The sequence below is a fragment of the Condylura cristata genome, unplaced genomic scaffold (assembly GCF_000260355.1).
Source record: "Condylura cristata isolate star-nosed mole 26May11 unplaced genomic scaffold, ConCri1.0 scaffold00018, whole genome shotgun sequence".
Classification (NCBI taxonomy): domain Eukaryota; kingdom Metazoa; phylum Chordata; class Mammalia; order Eulipotyphla; family Talpidae; genus Condylura; species Condylura cristata.
The window spans coordinates 9,886,048-9,903,159 of NW_004567119.1; the positions used below are offsets into that span (position 1 = coordinate 9,886,048).

General features: G+C 37.8%; 1 protein-coding gene across 1 annotated transcript in view; it reads right to left on the reverse strand.

The window, feature by feature from the left end:
* The window catches only part of LOC101637853, a 198,411-nt gene extending 193,570 nt beyond the window's left edge, over positions 1 to 4,841 (reverse strand). Inside the window, exon 1 of the mRNA XM_004685200.1 lies at positions 4,805 to 4,841. Within this exon, the coding sequence (XP_004685257.1) occupies positions 4,805 to 4,841 (37 nt within the window). The remainder of the gene's footprint in view (positions 1 to 4,804) is intronic.
* Positions 4,842 to 17,112: the final 12,271 nt, after the last annotated feature.

Here is a 17,112-nt window from a genome sequence, read left to right on the forward strand (position 1 = left end):
TAGCAGGAATTTAAGAGGTAAGGAAATAAAAAGCAATTGTCATAAAGAAAAATCAAACCACTATAAACCAGAGACATTTTACAGGGTGGAGAGGGAAATAGGATCAGAACTGGGGTGGGAAGAGCACACGGGACTTTGGTGACAGAACACGGGTGAACTGGTGCTGGAAGTCCACAGGGATTACAACTGAGATGATAAAATGCAGAAAATGAAGAATGATGTAAAAAATAAATAATTTTTAAACAAGACACTGCCAAGTCAAGTCTACATAGTCAGCCCATGAGGTTCTTTGACAGAACAACATGGAATTGTTCTGAGAGGAGCAGAAAAAGACGGTCACCCACAGAAGAGCAAAGACCATGGTCCTGAAATGGCTCTGCTGAGGGCCTGTAATGACACAACGACTCCAAGGCATCTCTCCAGAGCCTTCTCTGTCCAGAGCCTTCTCTGTCATTTTTTTTTTTTTCTCTGTCATTTAATGTGCCGAGGCAGCTGTTTTGGTCTTCTCCCATAACTAAAATACTTGCCTCTGAACCAAAGAGTTAAATTCATAAGGTTGCACAAGATAATTCATACCTCAATGCCTTAAAAAGGGCAAAACTGGGCCCTCTCTGGTGGCACAGCAGGCTAAAACACAGCACAAGGAAGCTAAAGCCACTTCAGCATGAGTTCAATCCCCAGCCCCGGAGGTGACCACATGGTGTGGCAGACCTCTCCTGACCCGCCCGCTGCTCCCCTCAGCAGCATATTTCGCCAATCTGCCTGTTCTGCTCCCTACTCTGTCTTTGGTGAATCCTCTCACCACTTCTGGACCTCTGGCCTGTACCCCAAGTTCTGTATGCACAGATAAATAAATATTAAAATATAAATAAATAAATAAAAGGGCAAAACTGGAATCTGTCCTTTAATCTTGTAATTTTCAAGTACATGTATGGATTCAACAAATTAATCTAAAATTACAAGAATTCACCTAGTTAGTAATCTTTGAGACTACTATTGTTCTTTTGGCAATGGAAGGAGTGCAAATGCATGCAACTTTTATACATCAAGTGCACACTATAACTTCAATTAGCAAAAGAAAGTTGTCAAAAGTCTGTTCCTTCTTAGGGAAAAAAAATCTATAAATAAAGCTCTGTTTATTCGTATATATCCATAGTATATAGGATGACTGTAAGAGATCTTATTTCTATGTTGTACTACTTTGATCTTGAATTTCAATTTGTTCATGAACCTTATTTTATTGTCTTCGACCTTCATTTTCTCATTTGTAGAACAAGGATAATAATATATCTTGTAGAGAGTGTAAGGGTTAACTCGGACTTTGATTTGAGAAACTTAGCAGAGCCCGGTACATAATAAGCTTGCAGTAAATGTGAACAATTATTATAACCGCTGCTGTTATATTACTATCATTGGGCTAAACTTTTCACAAACTGTTTATATGATTAATGTCACTCATCAATCCTCATTTCTTCAATTGCACAAAAATAAATTTAAATATTCTAAATTAGTTTGAATGAATCTGATCTTGTAATAGTCCTTTTCATCCAAAACTAATTAATTAATAAGGTTTTCAAATTATAAAAATCTCTTCATACTTTGGATTCTTCCAATTGCTAAGTCCTCAAAAAGCAATAAAAGATCATTATGGACAATAGCAAATATTTTATGATAAAGTTCATGGAAGTGATTTAAATAATCATATTTAACTAATCTAAAACATGAATGCACTTATTAATAACACCATGGGAGGAGAAAATGTTTCACTAATGTCAATGAGTTCACTGACAAAATATTTTCTTACATTTATTTAATAACTTTTAATTACTCTTCTGAACTCAATTAAAAAGTATGTAAAATACTAACAATATCTCAAAATATAGGGATTAATTGTTTTTATGAGTTTAGAAATTAAAATGTTACTTTGAGATGTGCATACTGATAGGTCTTCCTACTATCAATTCTGATTTTTTCAACTCACATAATCAAAAATACTACTAATAATTATCAAAGAAAAAATACTCTCCACATGTCATCAGTTTAATACTATTATGATTGACAGTTCATACAACTATGGATTTTTCTTAATGCTTTAAAGATTCTGTGTAATTGCTCAAGCAAACTTTTAAATGAAACACCAAATATCGGTCCTCCCTGATGGCACCGGGAGTTTAAACACAGCACTACGAAGCTAAAGCCACTTCAGCACAAATTCAATTCCCAGCCAGGAAGATGACCCACATGGCGCGGCAGACCTCTCCTGACTCGCCTGCTGCTCCTCTCGGCAGTGTACTTCATCAATTAGCCTGTTCTACTCCCCACCCTGTCTCTGTCGAATCCTCTCACCACCACTGTACTCTGGCCCATATCCCAGTTCTGTATGCATAAATTAAATATAAAAAAAAAAAAACCACCAAATACTTAGTCATGGAAACTATGACAATGAAAGAGCCAATGGCAATTTCCTCTTTATAATTGTTGCAAGTCTTTTCTGCATCCAAAAAAGAACCAGAGACTAACAAACATATGTTTGTTATAATCAAAACAAAAATAACTAGCTTAACTCACAAGATTTCTGCTCTTCCTGCAAGCAAGCTTCATCTTCAGAGACTTCACACAAGTTTCCTAAACAATATCCTAAGCAAAGATGGATGTCACATGGCCACATGCAGCCTGTCCTGTGTGTAAATTCCCCAGGTGTTAGAAATGCCTGTCCTCAGGCTCAGTGGTATTTCAGTTCATCACATGTTCATTAAACACCTATTGAGTCCCAGATAATGTTTCTCCGCTAAAAGTTCTCAAATAAATATGACACTTGCATGCTTGTCTTCTAAGTACATAAAGGCTTATGCCAAAAAAAAAACTAAAAAAATATCATGCCATGCAGTAAGATACTCCATACTGTGACAGAAGCCAGCATAAATCACCAAAACTCCCTCCCGCCAGCTTGCTCATATATGAATTTCTCTTTAAATATATAATGTTTTACATATAACCATTAAGAATATTTAAAACGAAATATTCCAAGAGATATAACACAATGAATCAAATCTAGACTAAGGCAGCTGTTATAAAATTGTGCTTCATCAATTTCACACGCTCTGGGGACTTATCATTTCAACCAGATCAGTCTAGTCCTTATCTGCTTTATATATTTGAGTTCTCCCTAAGTTTTATTTTGTAAGGAAAAAAGTCCTTACCCTAAAATAACAAACACATATCTAACAAAGTTGTTTTTTGTTTGTTTGTTTAAAGAAAGAACAATATGAATATCAGTTCATGTGTAAAAATGTCTCCTCAAAGCAGATCCAGGTGAAGGATTAAGACAAGGAATATGCTTGGATAGGAGAACCTATAGAAGGAAGTTGAAACTAAGGTCATTTAATTTGTTCTAGAGCAAAGATATATGGAAGACTCTAAAAACAGTCTTCTGAATGCAAAGCTCAAAATAATTTATATTAAATTACATGACATGCAAGTGAAGAAAACATTTCTAACTTTTTCTTAAAAAGTATTAAAGAACTAAGTAAAACTCAGTTTCAAACAGCATACATCTATCATCTCCCAAAACCCATGTTCAACAATAACTTCAAAGCTTTATTCTACATTAAGACCCAGTTCTTCACTGCCAAGTTAAAGGTATTCTGTTGAACACGTTCCTCACTCGCCTCCTTCTTTAGCATAGGGTCTTATCCACTCCAACAGTAAATAGAGTTCCTACATATCTCAGAGAGAGATTTTACAATAAACCCCTCAAAATAAAATCTCCATGTTAATATTTTCGGACAGTGGATAAACTGACTCAGAAATGCAGGGGATGCCAACTCATATCAACACCTCAAATACAGTTTAGGTAGTTATGAGCATGAGCCAAAGGTAAAATGAAACCAAAGAACATTCGCCCTACACTTCCTGGATCTTCCTCCCTTTCTGTCCTTTACATCTTGAAAAAATCATCTGTATTATCCAAATAAAAAGAAATAAAGTGGTCTGTGCAGTGCTCTCTTTTGCCTTGGACAGAGTCAGCTGGCACGTATCATTTACTGCCCAGGGTCACAAGAACAAAGAGGAGACAGCAGAGCAGACCCACTGGATGGCAAATTCCAGCTCTATACACAGCACTGTGTGCTTCTCAATCATGCTACCTAGGCGTAAATTTCAGATTATTTGCAACTTTGCCAACTATAGACAAACAAATAAACGAAATATGTGAGCCATACATGTAATTAAAAATGTTCTAGTAGCCTATTTTAAAAAGTGAAGAGGTGAAATTAATTTTGATAGCATATATTACAAAATAGTTTACTCATAAACCAAAACATATAAACATTAATCTATGCTAAAAAATAAGATACCTTACAATTTTTGTGTTTTGTCTTCAAAATCCTTCATGCATTTTACAATTATACACAACTCATTAGATGCTAAAATATTTCTCAGAAATACTAGAACAAAATTTAGGATATATAAAATAGTTTACCTGAATACGTAGACTTACATACCCAAGTTGATCAAACGACACTTAAAAGTTTTCCAATAACTAGTTTTTATGTTGAAATCAAAATGAAGTATTTAGTTCCTTAGTTTCACTAACCACATTTCAAGCACTAGTAGATATTCGATATCACACTAAATAAAATTTGCTATAGGTCTTTCCAAATTAGCTTATATTTAAGTAAAGGGAATGATATAAATTCTTACAAAGTGAACCACTAAGTAGTGTCCCAAGGGTCATTAATGACTACAAAAGCAGTTGAAATGCCATGCAGTGGCACAGAGTTGCCAGTTAAGTGCAGATACTCACATTCTGATTTTTCAGACACAGCTTCTGAAGCAGCCATGTTGGACAATCAGGGGGATCTTTTCTGGAGGGTGGGTTCCAAGTCCCTAAATACAGTTAGATTAAGTACTTCAATGGAAGTGAATATCTGTTTTTAGTTATTTCTTTCATTCACTCATAAAGACATAGAGTGAGATAGTAACATTTTTTATACATCATTCCTCTCTCTGAAACATTCAAGGTCTTACCCTCAAAAGGCAATAACAGCATTAGCTAGCACTGGACAGAGCTCTGTTGTATTGAGTGCTTGTGTAAAAATCTCCACACTGGTTCCACACAACCTGATAAGAGCTATTATCCCACTTTGACAGATGCAGAAAGGGGAGCTTCAAGAAGTAACATAACTTATAAATATAAGCAGTGGTACACACAGAATTCAAATTCAGATCTTTGGGTTCAGTTATCTATGGAAGCTCACTGGATTTTCCACTACACTCCCTTGAATACCCTATTAATGCCTTTTGCCTTTGAGAATAGGTTTCTACTACTCTTCAACTCAGCAGGCTCTGTTCACAGCTGTATTTATATTCCAGCATCCTTACATCATGGGTTCATTTCTACTTCCTTCAAGATCACCCCGGCCTCTGCGGTCTGTTGCTCCCTTACTGATCAATAGCTATTCTCCATACCTCTTACTTATAATTTACATCCTATCTGTGTAGGGAGTTAAAAAGACCCTGGTGGCGCAGTGGGTTAAAGCACAGCACTAGGAAGCTAAAGCCACTTCCGCATGAGTTTGATCCCCACCCCGCCCCCAAGGTGACCCATGTGGCTCAGCAGACCTCTCCTGACCCGCCCACTGCTCCCCTCAGCAGTGTACTTCGTCGATCTGCCTGTTCTGCTCCCCATTCTGTCTCTGGTGAATCCTCTCACCGCCCCCACACCTTTGGCCTGTAATCAAGCTCTGTATGCATAAACAAACAAACCTTAAAAAAAAAAAAAAGATTGATATAAAGAGCAGTACTAAATCCCCAACTAGACTCCAACTGGCTTAAAAATTAAATTCTACATCAGAGGTCCTCACTCCTGGAAGATGATCAGAATCACCCGGGGAAGAAGGTTCAAAGGATGTTAAAAGTTTACAGAGAGAGCTATACATCTGAATTTTTAACTTTTTCCAAATAATTAAATGCTTATTTGTAGGATGAAGCCCAAACTTCACTACTCCCAGCTCAGGGAGCTGCATTCTAGGGGTGCTCAGTAAAGGGCTGATTCATGGGCTATCTGAGCTGAGCCCTTCCTGCTACATGTCCCATTTCTGTAACTTCAAAGCATTACCCAAAATGCATCAAATTTTTCCCTACAGCCAGGGAGTCAGTTACACCAGTGCTCACATGGCTTTATAATTAGAAAAAAAAACAATACTAAATGCTTGCTGGAGCCCCATAGAGACGCTTGCTCTAGAGCTAAGTAGAACTGTTCACAGTTAGTCGACTGGAAAAAGAAACGGTGGGTGAAGTATTCAAGACCTTTTAAGTAATTGGAGGTTATTTAAGTAAATCTGTGAGCCAGTGTTGCCCTAGGAAATCATGACTCTGTACCACATTCTCTTAGATAAAAGACTACAACACTTCCCTCAGTTTCTACCTGGGATGGGGAGGAGGAGTATTTACAGTTTTAAAATAACAAATTTAGAACATCCAAAAATGATTAATTCTCAAACTGTCAGCATTATAACACAGGCAAGAGCACAGAGCATGTACCTCATCTGCCAAGTTTTACAATACACTGGGAAAAATTAAAGTACTGCACCATAGCAATTAACAATCAGAGCTCATCTGGTCTGGCCTAATTACTGTCATACTTCCATTTAACTATAAGAAGATAAAGGTGTTTTTATGCTCATCATTTTCTTGTTTTAATCTCCATAGAAATAGACTCTTCTCTGGGGCAATTGGCTCTCCACCTTAATTCAGTGTGCCAGGAATGTCAGCTCACATTAAGTTGGCTGGCAAGCAAGACATCCCACTGTCCTTTTAATGCAGAAAACTAGCTAGGCATCCTAAGGGGTGCTGGCAAGGGAGTGCCCTCGGAAACTCAAGGTGATCGGGGACGACTCAATGACAGGAGCTGGGGGTTGAAGAGAGCCCTGAAGGACGAATGGCTAGAGATGAGCACACTAACCTGGATATCAGCAAAGGGGGTTCCTCTCTAGTTAAATACCAAGTAGCTGGTTATGACATGCTGCTTCCCTCCTGGCTCACTGGTCAATTAATCTGTGAATATCTGGAGTCTGAGTTATGCAGTGCTGCCTTATTTTGGAACAAAGCCAAAAGCATATAAGTCAGATTTCTTAATTGTACCCAAGAAAGTCTGTGACATTAAGTAGTGTCAGCTATGAGTACCATGAGGTCAAATGAAGATGAGACTATTGAAAGACTGAGAAAGTAACTTAGATGGTCAAGAAAGACTGAACTAGACCTGAAAGGTGCAAGCAGAGGTAATAGTGGAATTCTGATGACTGGTTCAGCCTGGGCATCAACCAATGAGAGTGGATGCAGGTCAGCACACGCCTACACTCCTCTCAGTTCTGAGTGGATCAGATAACCTGACTCACAATGAACTAAGAAGTGGGAAGGAGAGAGAAAAAGCACAAGCAAACACAAAGAGCTGAGCATGCACTTGACTTAGGGGACAAGTAGTGACTCTGATTTAAGCAGGGATTAGATCTTATGCTTCTGAAATAGGAACAAACTATTGAAGTTTTTAAAGGACAAGGACATAACCAGTGTTCTGAATGTGACTTCCATAATGCAAAGACTTTGTCTTCTTGCCTGCTATATTCCAAATGCTTTGACTAGGACTTGGCAAGTAGGATTTCAAAAAAAAATATTTGTGGAATGAGTAATTATGGCAACATCATGCTGGACAGGTATGTCCTATTTCCCACATCACCTTGGGCATATTATGAAAACATCCTTTTACCTTTCTCTTCCTGTAGAGGCAATTTGAGGATCTCCTAAATTACATTCCAGGAATGCTAAGTATTTTGAATTCCATTTTGACAGAAATAAAAGGCAAACAGAAATGAAAATGGCATTTCCACTCCTTATCTCTTTAGCTCCCCCTTCCTAAGGCAGATGACTGATGAACCTTTATCATTACATCCTATATATGAAATATGCTGGTGGGGAAGAACTGGCCAACAGTATTCAGTGGGCTTGGGGAAATACGCCACAGCCTAGGGGACTGGACAGGCATTTTCAGGAGTGGTCAGAACGGCAAAGGTGAGGGAGAACATGTTTTCATTTTCTCTCCATACTCCCGCCATCCAAATTCTCCTAACCTATAATCACATGGACAATCCCTCCCTACCTTAGAAACTATACACACATGCATTTAGTTGCTCACACCATAAAACTTTGATTCTTTCTGATTTTTTAACTACATCTAATCCATCAAATTTTTACATTTTAATCTCAAAATACATTTGCTTCTCCTCTTCCCTCTCCCGGCCACTATCATTTCTCTCCTGGAATGCTGACATAGCCCCCTAAGTGCTCTCTTGGTTTCCACTCTTGCCCTATTCTAATTCACTCTCCACACAGCAGGAAGAGTGACCTGGTAAATGCATATCATATCATTTCCCTCCCCTGCCTCCTAGCTTCATTTAAAATAAAACCTAGTTGTTGTCCTCGATTCCTTTCTCTCATGCAACTGTGTAAATATGATAAGAAGTATAGAGATGTTGTCCATAGCATAACTCACAAGTCAAAGGTTTTGACTTCTCTTTGCCTCAACTTCCTCAGTGAGGCAAAATCAAAAACTATTTGTTAATGCTTTTCTATGCTATGGCTGACCAGCACCAATCTCAGGAGTCAACCATTTCATGCAGAGCTCTTGCAACTCTCTTACCTCTCTGCATTTTCTTCTGTTCTCTGAAACTCAGGAGCAGAATACCCAGAAAGGGGTGCAGGCGTGGCCTCCTCTGGTCATGCCCCTAGTTGCAACCTCTTAACCACAGCCTCCAGAGCCTCCCTCTTGCACTGTCCTTGTCACTGTTCCATTCACTAATCAAATGAGCTCTCCTTTCTCTCTCCCATGTCACAAGGACCTCATTTATAAGATTTACTTCCTGACTGACTTCTCTCTGCCAAGTCTCCTTGTCCCTCTGACCAAACATCAAATATGCTGGCACCAAACAATATGAATAAGAAAAGAGAAAGGAAGGGATGAAAACAAAGTGGAAGTCTTAACTAAGCCCAGTATTACAGGTCAGTATCAGGCATTTATGCTGAAGGAAAAGATTAGCCAATGATAGAATAAAAATATTTTAATTGTGTAATTAAAATTATGAAACAAATTAGTTAGAGGGCAATAAAATGAAGTGGAAAGAAGAATCTCTATGGGTACATGACCATTAATATCAGGCAGGCTGAGATCCAGGGTGCCACATGAAATAGCAGCAAGCACACAAGGTAACACTTCTTTCCTGATGTGGAAGCCTCCCTCTGATTCTCTAATTAACTCAGTCTAATATACGTCTCAGAGCCAGGAAGTAGAAATGAAAATAACTTAATTGAATCATTAGGATATCGCTCCAGCTCACACAAACATCAAAGTCTCAGAGCACTTTGGAGAGAGCAAACATGGATTTCAGTCTTGATTCTGCCATTGCCAAAATATGTGATCTGAGCCAAATCATTTAACCTCACTGATTCCCACCTCCTGGTCTTTGTTTAAAATAGACACAATTTCAAAATGAGCACCTTCAACATATGGCTAAAGGAGCTCTTTCTCAGAAGTCCATGAAGACAACAGTCTGGCTGCTCTGATTGAAGGGGTCTCGGAGTCTTTTCCCAGGAGACCCCGTCACTACTTCCCACCTAACTCCTAACACTTCAGGCTCAAAGACATGCAGACAAACCTCTGGCAGGTGGCTTCTGGATGTCAGATTCACTATTTTAAAACCAGATGTCATGTTTTGCTTCCTGTAGATTTGCATGCACTCCAACACTAGTTAATAAGATCTAAAATATCCCTTTATATCTAAAATATTTCAAGCTTCAAATCATTTACTTTATTTGTTCCATTTTATTTCAGTTTTCAAGTCATTAAAAAGGAAATGCGAAACTGTGACTCATATTGTCCTTTAAAATTCTTTCAAATGTTCTTTTAAGCTAAACTTTTTTTTTTTTTTTTACATTCTGCTACTCTTAATATGTAGAAGAAAACTAGTCCATCTGAGCCTTATTCAATAAGCTGTGGAGTTTTCTGCATTCTTACCTTGGGGGTTTGATAGCCCGAGACAGAAAGGAGGATTTGGCGATATAGGAGCATGTTGTGAAGGTCCCTGAGAATCAACAATTACTAACAGGAGATAATGGCCTCAGGTTACTGAGAAAAATGGCGTTCCACAGTGGAAGGGGAGTAACTTGGAGAATAGTGGAAGCAAACAATGTCAGATGGAGTAATAGCTCAGTAAAGCAACGAACTGGTAGAGGAAATACAAATATTGACTTAGTCTCTGTATCTCCCAAAACTATGAACACACCCATGATGTATATAATGTAAGTAACTTTTACAAGTCTATTTTTTTTTTTTAAGGCAGACAACTAGTATAAAATTAGGGAAACACTGGAAGATACTTTTAAAGGGGGATTTCCAAATGTGAAATCAGCATGTGAAAGGGTACTCAAAACTCAGGGGTCATCAAGGAACACAAGGAAAAACCACAAACACCACATATTATTGACTTTAACAAAACACCAAATGTTGATGAAGAGAAAAAGCAACTGAAATACTCATGCACTGCCTGTCAGGGTATAACCTGAGAAACGATTTGACTGGATCTTCAAAAACTAAAACTACACCTAACTAATGCAGCTCTCCCTCTCCTCCCAACAGAAATAATTCATAATGTGACGTGAAAAACACAAGTATGACACACAGCACTATTTTGTAACAGCTGAAAACTCAAAGTAACACAAATGTCCATTTACAGTGAAATAGATAAATAAATCGCATTTTATTCATACTATGTACCATTTTATAGCAGGAGAATGAACTGTTATGCACAAAGATATAAGCAATTTTCACATACATAATCGTGAAAGAAGCCAACGTAAAGAGGATGTGCATGTTTTTGTTACTAAAAAGTTCAAAAACATGCAAAGCTTATTAATGCAATAAAAAAACAGACTAATGGTGATCTTTGGGTAAAGGGTATAAATTTCTGGGGGACACAAGTCTAGCGGGTCTGGCAACCTACTTATCAGATGATGGTTTTATCGGCACATTTACTTTGTGAATACATTCATTGAACTATACACTTAGAAACTGGGCACTTCTGATCATATGTTACTCATCAATTTCAAGTTAAAAACAAATTTAATTATTAATCTATTCAAAATCTGAAAATACTACTCTCATCAATAAAATTTCATTCTCCTCCTTTTATTCTCCTCAAAATAAGTAAATGAAAGCACAGAGCTTTGCTAAAGTCAGTGGTACTTTGCTGGACTGTAAGTTGTCTAGGGAAGGAACTTGTGTTTTAAATTTGTCTTTCTGCCTTCCAAACACTGAGCATGACTAACTGAATAAGGACCCCATAAAAAGCAGTTATTTGGGCCCTCCCTGGTGGCACAGTGGGCTGAAGCACAGCACTAAAAAGCTAAAGCCACTTCAGCATAAGTTAGATCCCTGACTGCACCAAAGGTGACCCACCTGGCACAGCAGACCTCTCCTGACCCTCCTGCTGCTCCCCTCAGCAGTGTACTTTGTCGACCTGCCTTTTCTGCTCCCCATTCTGGTGAATCTTCTCACTACCCCTGCACCTCTGGCCATTACCCCAGTTCTGTATGCATAAATAAATCTTTTAAAAATAAAATTTAAAAAAGCAGCTGATTTGAATTCAAGCAAGAAAGTCCTACAATATTATAATTGACATAGCCTTCACAGAGTTTTTAATATTTATTTAGAAATCTCACTACTACTAAAGTTTTTAAGTGGTCATGATTTTTTACATTGTGATTAATATACCTGGTTTATTTAATTTTGTTGAACTAGTTATAATCAAAGGGACATATTATTCAAATGGGGAAAAAAAGAGTTAATTACTTTGGTCCAAAATCAGTGGTAATCTCACCCTCCTGTGAGCACTTCTCTCTCTCTCTTTCTTACACACACACACACACACACACACACACACACACACACACACCACTTGATTTCAGAAGAGCATAGACTAGTATATATTTTTCTCACTTCAAGTCATGTTCATCATTTGCAATCAATTTTAAAATAGTGACAGGAAGGACAGTGTTGAAGTTAATGAAAGAGAAAGAATTTATTAAAATAAAATGCTTAAAATACTAGAAGTTATATATCATCCTAAACTGGGGGTGGGGATTGTTGTTAGAAATGTATTAGACCATATATATCTAAGAACAAAGAAAGGCAATTGTGTTTTATTCTCCAAGTACTCTATTATATCAGAAGATTCTCATATCAACACATGCAGTTATGTCTTCATAATAATTGTGGCATGTTGTGACTGTTTTTCTTGTGATTTTCACAGATAAAAACAGTGCTATTATAAAAAGTACACTCTCAGCTATTAATCACACATGACTTAAATAGAAATTAACATTTTATAAATAACAATAAAGAGTGAAAACCTAATTTATAAAGCAACTCCCACTGAGATGTTTGGGACATTATATAAACAGTTAAAAACAACAATGAAAACACCATAAAATTAATTACCACACATAAAATAAAGTGAATTAAAGGCCAAAGTTATTGAACTGTTTCAATGGAATTTTGCTATGCTCTGAAACACTAACCAATGTTAAAGAGTTAGGTGCATAAATTTGAGCAAATCATTAAATTTTATAGCTCTTACTATTTTCTGTTGTCTTCTTTCTCAAAGACCTTGCTTTTAAATACATATATTTATATACGTATACACACACACACACACACACACACACACACATATGTGTACATATATTCACAGGAAGTGAAATGGTTTTGGACAGTTGTATTTAAGGGAAGCTTTCAAATAATACAATTTTAAACCCGGAAGAATCTTAGGCATCACCTAGTTAGCCTTTCATTTTACAGGTGAGACAAAGAGCATAAGGAGACTGTTCCAGGTAACACCAGGCTGGCCAATGAACTGAACCCAAATTAGGTCTCCTGACTCAGGTTAAAGTATAATTTCCCCTGACAAAATTCCTTCCAGAAAGCAGTATTTCCCCTCCATGAGTTCTTTCATACCCTTACCTTCTACCTCCTCTCTGAACCAGCCTTTTCCCCACTTGGTTCTAATAGAGATAATGCATCATGACAAGGGACAAGGTTCAAGCTCAGGATTTGCTGCGCCCAGTCACTGATCTTAGGGCTCAGGCAAACAGCTGTTCCCAGTTTGCCCAGTCCTTTCCTGGTGCTTAAAAAATGCAGTGTCTAAGCCGGTCCACAGTTAAGCACTCAGGTCCACATGTGTCTCTTGGTCCACAAGGTCCACATGTGTCTCTTGGTCCACATGTGTCTTTTCCTCCATACTGGAGGTATGAATCTGAACATCATTCAGTGCCTCGGTGGTGGGTGTGGTGTGGTAATACACACCAGAGAGAGGTCCTATATCTTTCAATCATATATAATGCTATAGACCAATACTATCTCAATAAAAAATAAAAGTTATTTATAAAAAATAACATATTTATAAAAAACAAAAAAAAAGAGAGGGTAAAGTGAAGAAAGAGAATAAGTTTTCTGAGAAACAAGTCAAGCAGCAGGCGCAAGAAGTATGGGCTATGCACTGAAAGGCAAGAACATTGAGGAGGAAGGAGGAAAGCAGCTATGGTCACCACTATACCGCCAAATGCAGAATATAAAAAATACATAATATATTTTTAAATAAATAAAAGGAGGAATGACAATGTCTTGAGGCCAACGGTCAACAGAACCAAATAACAAGTAAGGGGATTCCAGGGCCACAGCTTGCCTAAAAGGGCTTAGCAACAAATTCTATTTGGAGTTTATAAATATATAAATAATTCTATAGAGAATTATTTAATTGTAACAGAGAAAATAAAGGAATAGCTTTAACATTTTGTCTACTGCAATTTTGTAAACATGAAGAATCCCCAAAGGAGCTAAAATGTACACAATTACCACGTCATTGATGCATACAGTCCTCTATCTATCATCTTTCTAAAAAAAGAAATCCCTAAGAGGAATAACACATTGAACAGCAAATACCAAGACACCTATCTCTTTCTCACAAATATCTGCTTAAACGCCTTCCCTAAGGAATGAGACCGGCATACATAATATAAAGATGTTCTTTCATCATCTTCAAGATCCAGAGATAGAAACTGAATGTAGAGTGCTCATGAGCCTGAAGCTGCAGATAGATGCTGTCCCAGCTCCCAGACATAGGCAGAAGCAACCCAGAGTGCAGTTTCAATGGGCCACACAGAACTAAGCTGTGAGGTAGGAATTCAGGGTCCAAAGACTGAATGAGAGGAGGTGAAAAACAGAACTTCCAAAATACTGCTAGAGGTAAGGGGCCCATCATCAGGGAGGCAGAAGACACAGAGAATACAGGTACATATCTCACTTCCAGGATGAAGCCACACATCAACCGCTGACTCAGAAACAAGATTTGAAACTTCATCATATCACAGGGGCAGGATCCAAAATGAGACCTTTTTCTGGACCAACAAACCCAGTGTCAACTATAACAATGTAAATCAGAAAGTGGTGAGGATAGAAATAAAATATGAAAACACAATGAAACTCCCTCCTGCAAAAAGGCTAAAAATGACTATAACACGATTTTTAAATTATAAAATACAGATCCAAAATTAACAGTAGGAAAGATAGCCAATAAATCAATGCTGGGCTAGTAATTCACTACAAAGGAAATGAAAACAATAAAAGAATGAGAAAGAATTTAAAATAACTAGGTTAAGACTGTACCAAGAGACAGAAAAGGAAGTAATATTCCTAAAAGTGATATGAAGTAAGTCTGAAATAAAAATATATTCTTTGAAAAGAATTTATAACCTCAATATACAGAATAAAATCTAGACTAGACACAGTATGAGAGAAATAGTGAATTAGAAGGTAATGCTGAGGAATTTCCCAGAAGCCAGCACAAAGAGAAAGAGATAAAAACATGAATAACAACTAACGGATATAAAAGCCAGATCAAAGGATTCCAATATGTGTATACAAAGGGTGTCAAAAAAAAAAAAGGAAAGGAAATAAAGAAAAGCAATATTGAAGTGTCTATGGAAAATGACATGAATCTTGAGATTGAAAAGTCCATCCAGACGCCAAGCAAGAAGAGTAAGAATCAGCCCACATTCAGACACTTCCCAGTAAGTATCAGGAACTAAGAAAAACAGAGTTGTCTGAACTTTATGGCTCAGATTCCTGTCTCCTCACTCTATCCTGAACCCACTCTTACCAGGGTTTGCCTCCACTACTCCACCTACACTGTTTCTAATGGCCATCAATGCACTACACTGACTCCCCTGCAGGAAGCTAACTTCCTGCCTTCCGCTAGAAATGCCACCAGAAGACCGCACTCAGTTACCACCCACATTTCCTCAGACACAGCCACCATCATGGCAAAGGAGTCACCTTGTCCAAAACTGCGCTCTCCACCAGGGTAGCCAACTTCACGGACAAGTCAACAAGGGTCTATGCAGGCACTGATTCCTCACACTGAGTCAGGACAATCCAAAGGGTACTCAAAAGCCCAGAGCTCCCAGTGGGGTCTGCTAAAGCCTTCACTAGATTGCATCACAATCCAACTACTCCCTGCAGTTTCTACTTACTTCCTTTCCCTTCCACAGACATGACTACAAAAGCATTTCCTAATAAACATCTTGTTGATCTCCATGTCAGAGTCTGCTTCCTAGAGAACACAGCCCGAATTTTTTTTAATCCAGGCTGCTGATAACTTCATACTGTTAAATCCATCAATTCCTAGCCCTTATCTCAATTCACCTAACAGCATTCTACATATTTATCAGCCTCCTTCTTGAAATATTTTCTGTATTTGACTCCCAGAAACATCTACAATCCTAGAATTTCTCCTCTTACCTCCTCCTCAGTCTCTTGCTGGCTCCTTCTCATCTTACTGACCATTCAATATGATGTCAAAGACAATCAAAGGTGCAGACTTTGACTCTTTAATTTTACATATATCTATTTTGTGATTTCATCAATCTCGTGGCTTCAAATTATATCTTTATGCCAATGATTCGTAAATATGTATTTAAAACCTGGCCTATCCTCTTTAGCAATTGTCACATTCCCATTTGGATATCATAAAGGCATCTCCAATTTTACATATGAAATCTGAGTACTTAATCTGCCTCCAATATTTTCCCCAGCCTCAGCAAATGACATCTCTGCTCTTCCACTTACTGAGGCCAAGCAGTGAGCCTTAACACTTCTCTTTTTCACACATCCTATTAATCAGCAATTCTGTCAGCAATAATTTCAAAATACATTCCTGATAATTTCACTCCACCTTCACCTTCGAGTCCAAACCACCATTATTTCTCACTTGGATGAGTACAGTAGTCTACACCTGGCCTCTGACTCTACTTCGTACCCCTCTGCTGCCATCTGTTAGCAACCCGGCTTTCCTTGATGTTCTGCCCAGGCCAGACTTCAAGGCATTTGCATTTGCTATTTGCTATGGCTGAAATGTTCTTCCTTTTAGATCACCACAAAATATCAACCCCTCAATTTCTATATTCTTATATAAAAAGTATCCCCAGGAAGAGGGCTTCAACAGTCACCTGCCATGAGCCAATTGCAAACCCTTCCTCACATTTATTTTCCTACCTCCTCGATTTTTTTTCCCTCTTAGCACTAATACTATTTAGCATATCATGTGTTTAAGTAATTTACTATCTGTCTCTTGATGGCAGAACTACTAGCTGATCCCACTGCAATTTTTCTTCCTCCTGGACCCACATTTAACTACATTTCTTAGGAAATTGAAGTTAAATATGAACAAATGACTTGAGTTCTAGCCATGAGAATGTATGCCAAAATGTTAAGTGCAATTTCCAGGCTGATCCATAAAAACTTCTCACTCATTCCCCCATGCCTTTTTCCTCCAGTAGCTCAAAAGCTGGTGTCTCCGGGATAGGATTACAATGAAAAGTTAAAAATGGCAGAGCAATAAAGTAGAATTCCACACCTCAAGAATTGTGTAACTAGGAATACCCATCAGAGTGTTTGATAAATAAAAAATGAAATTATTAAGCAAATGATGAGTAGGGATTTAATTTATT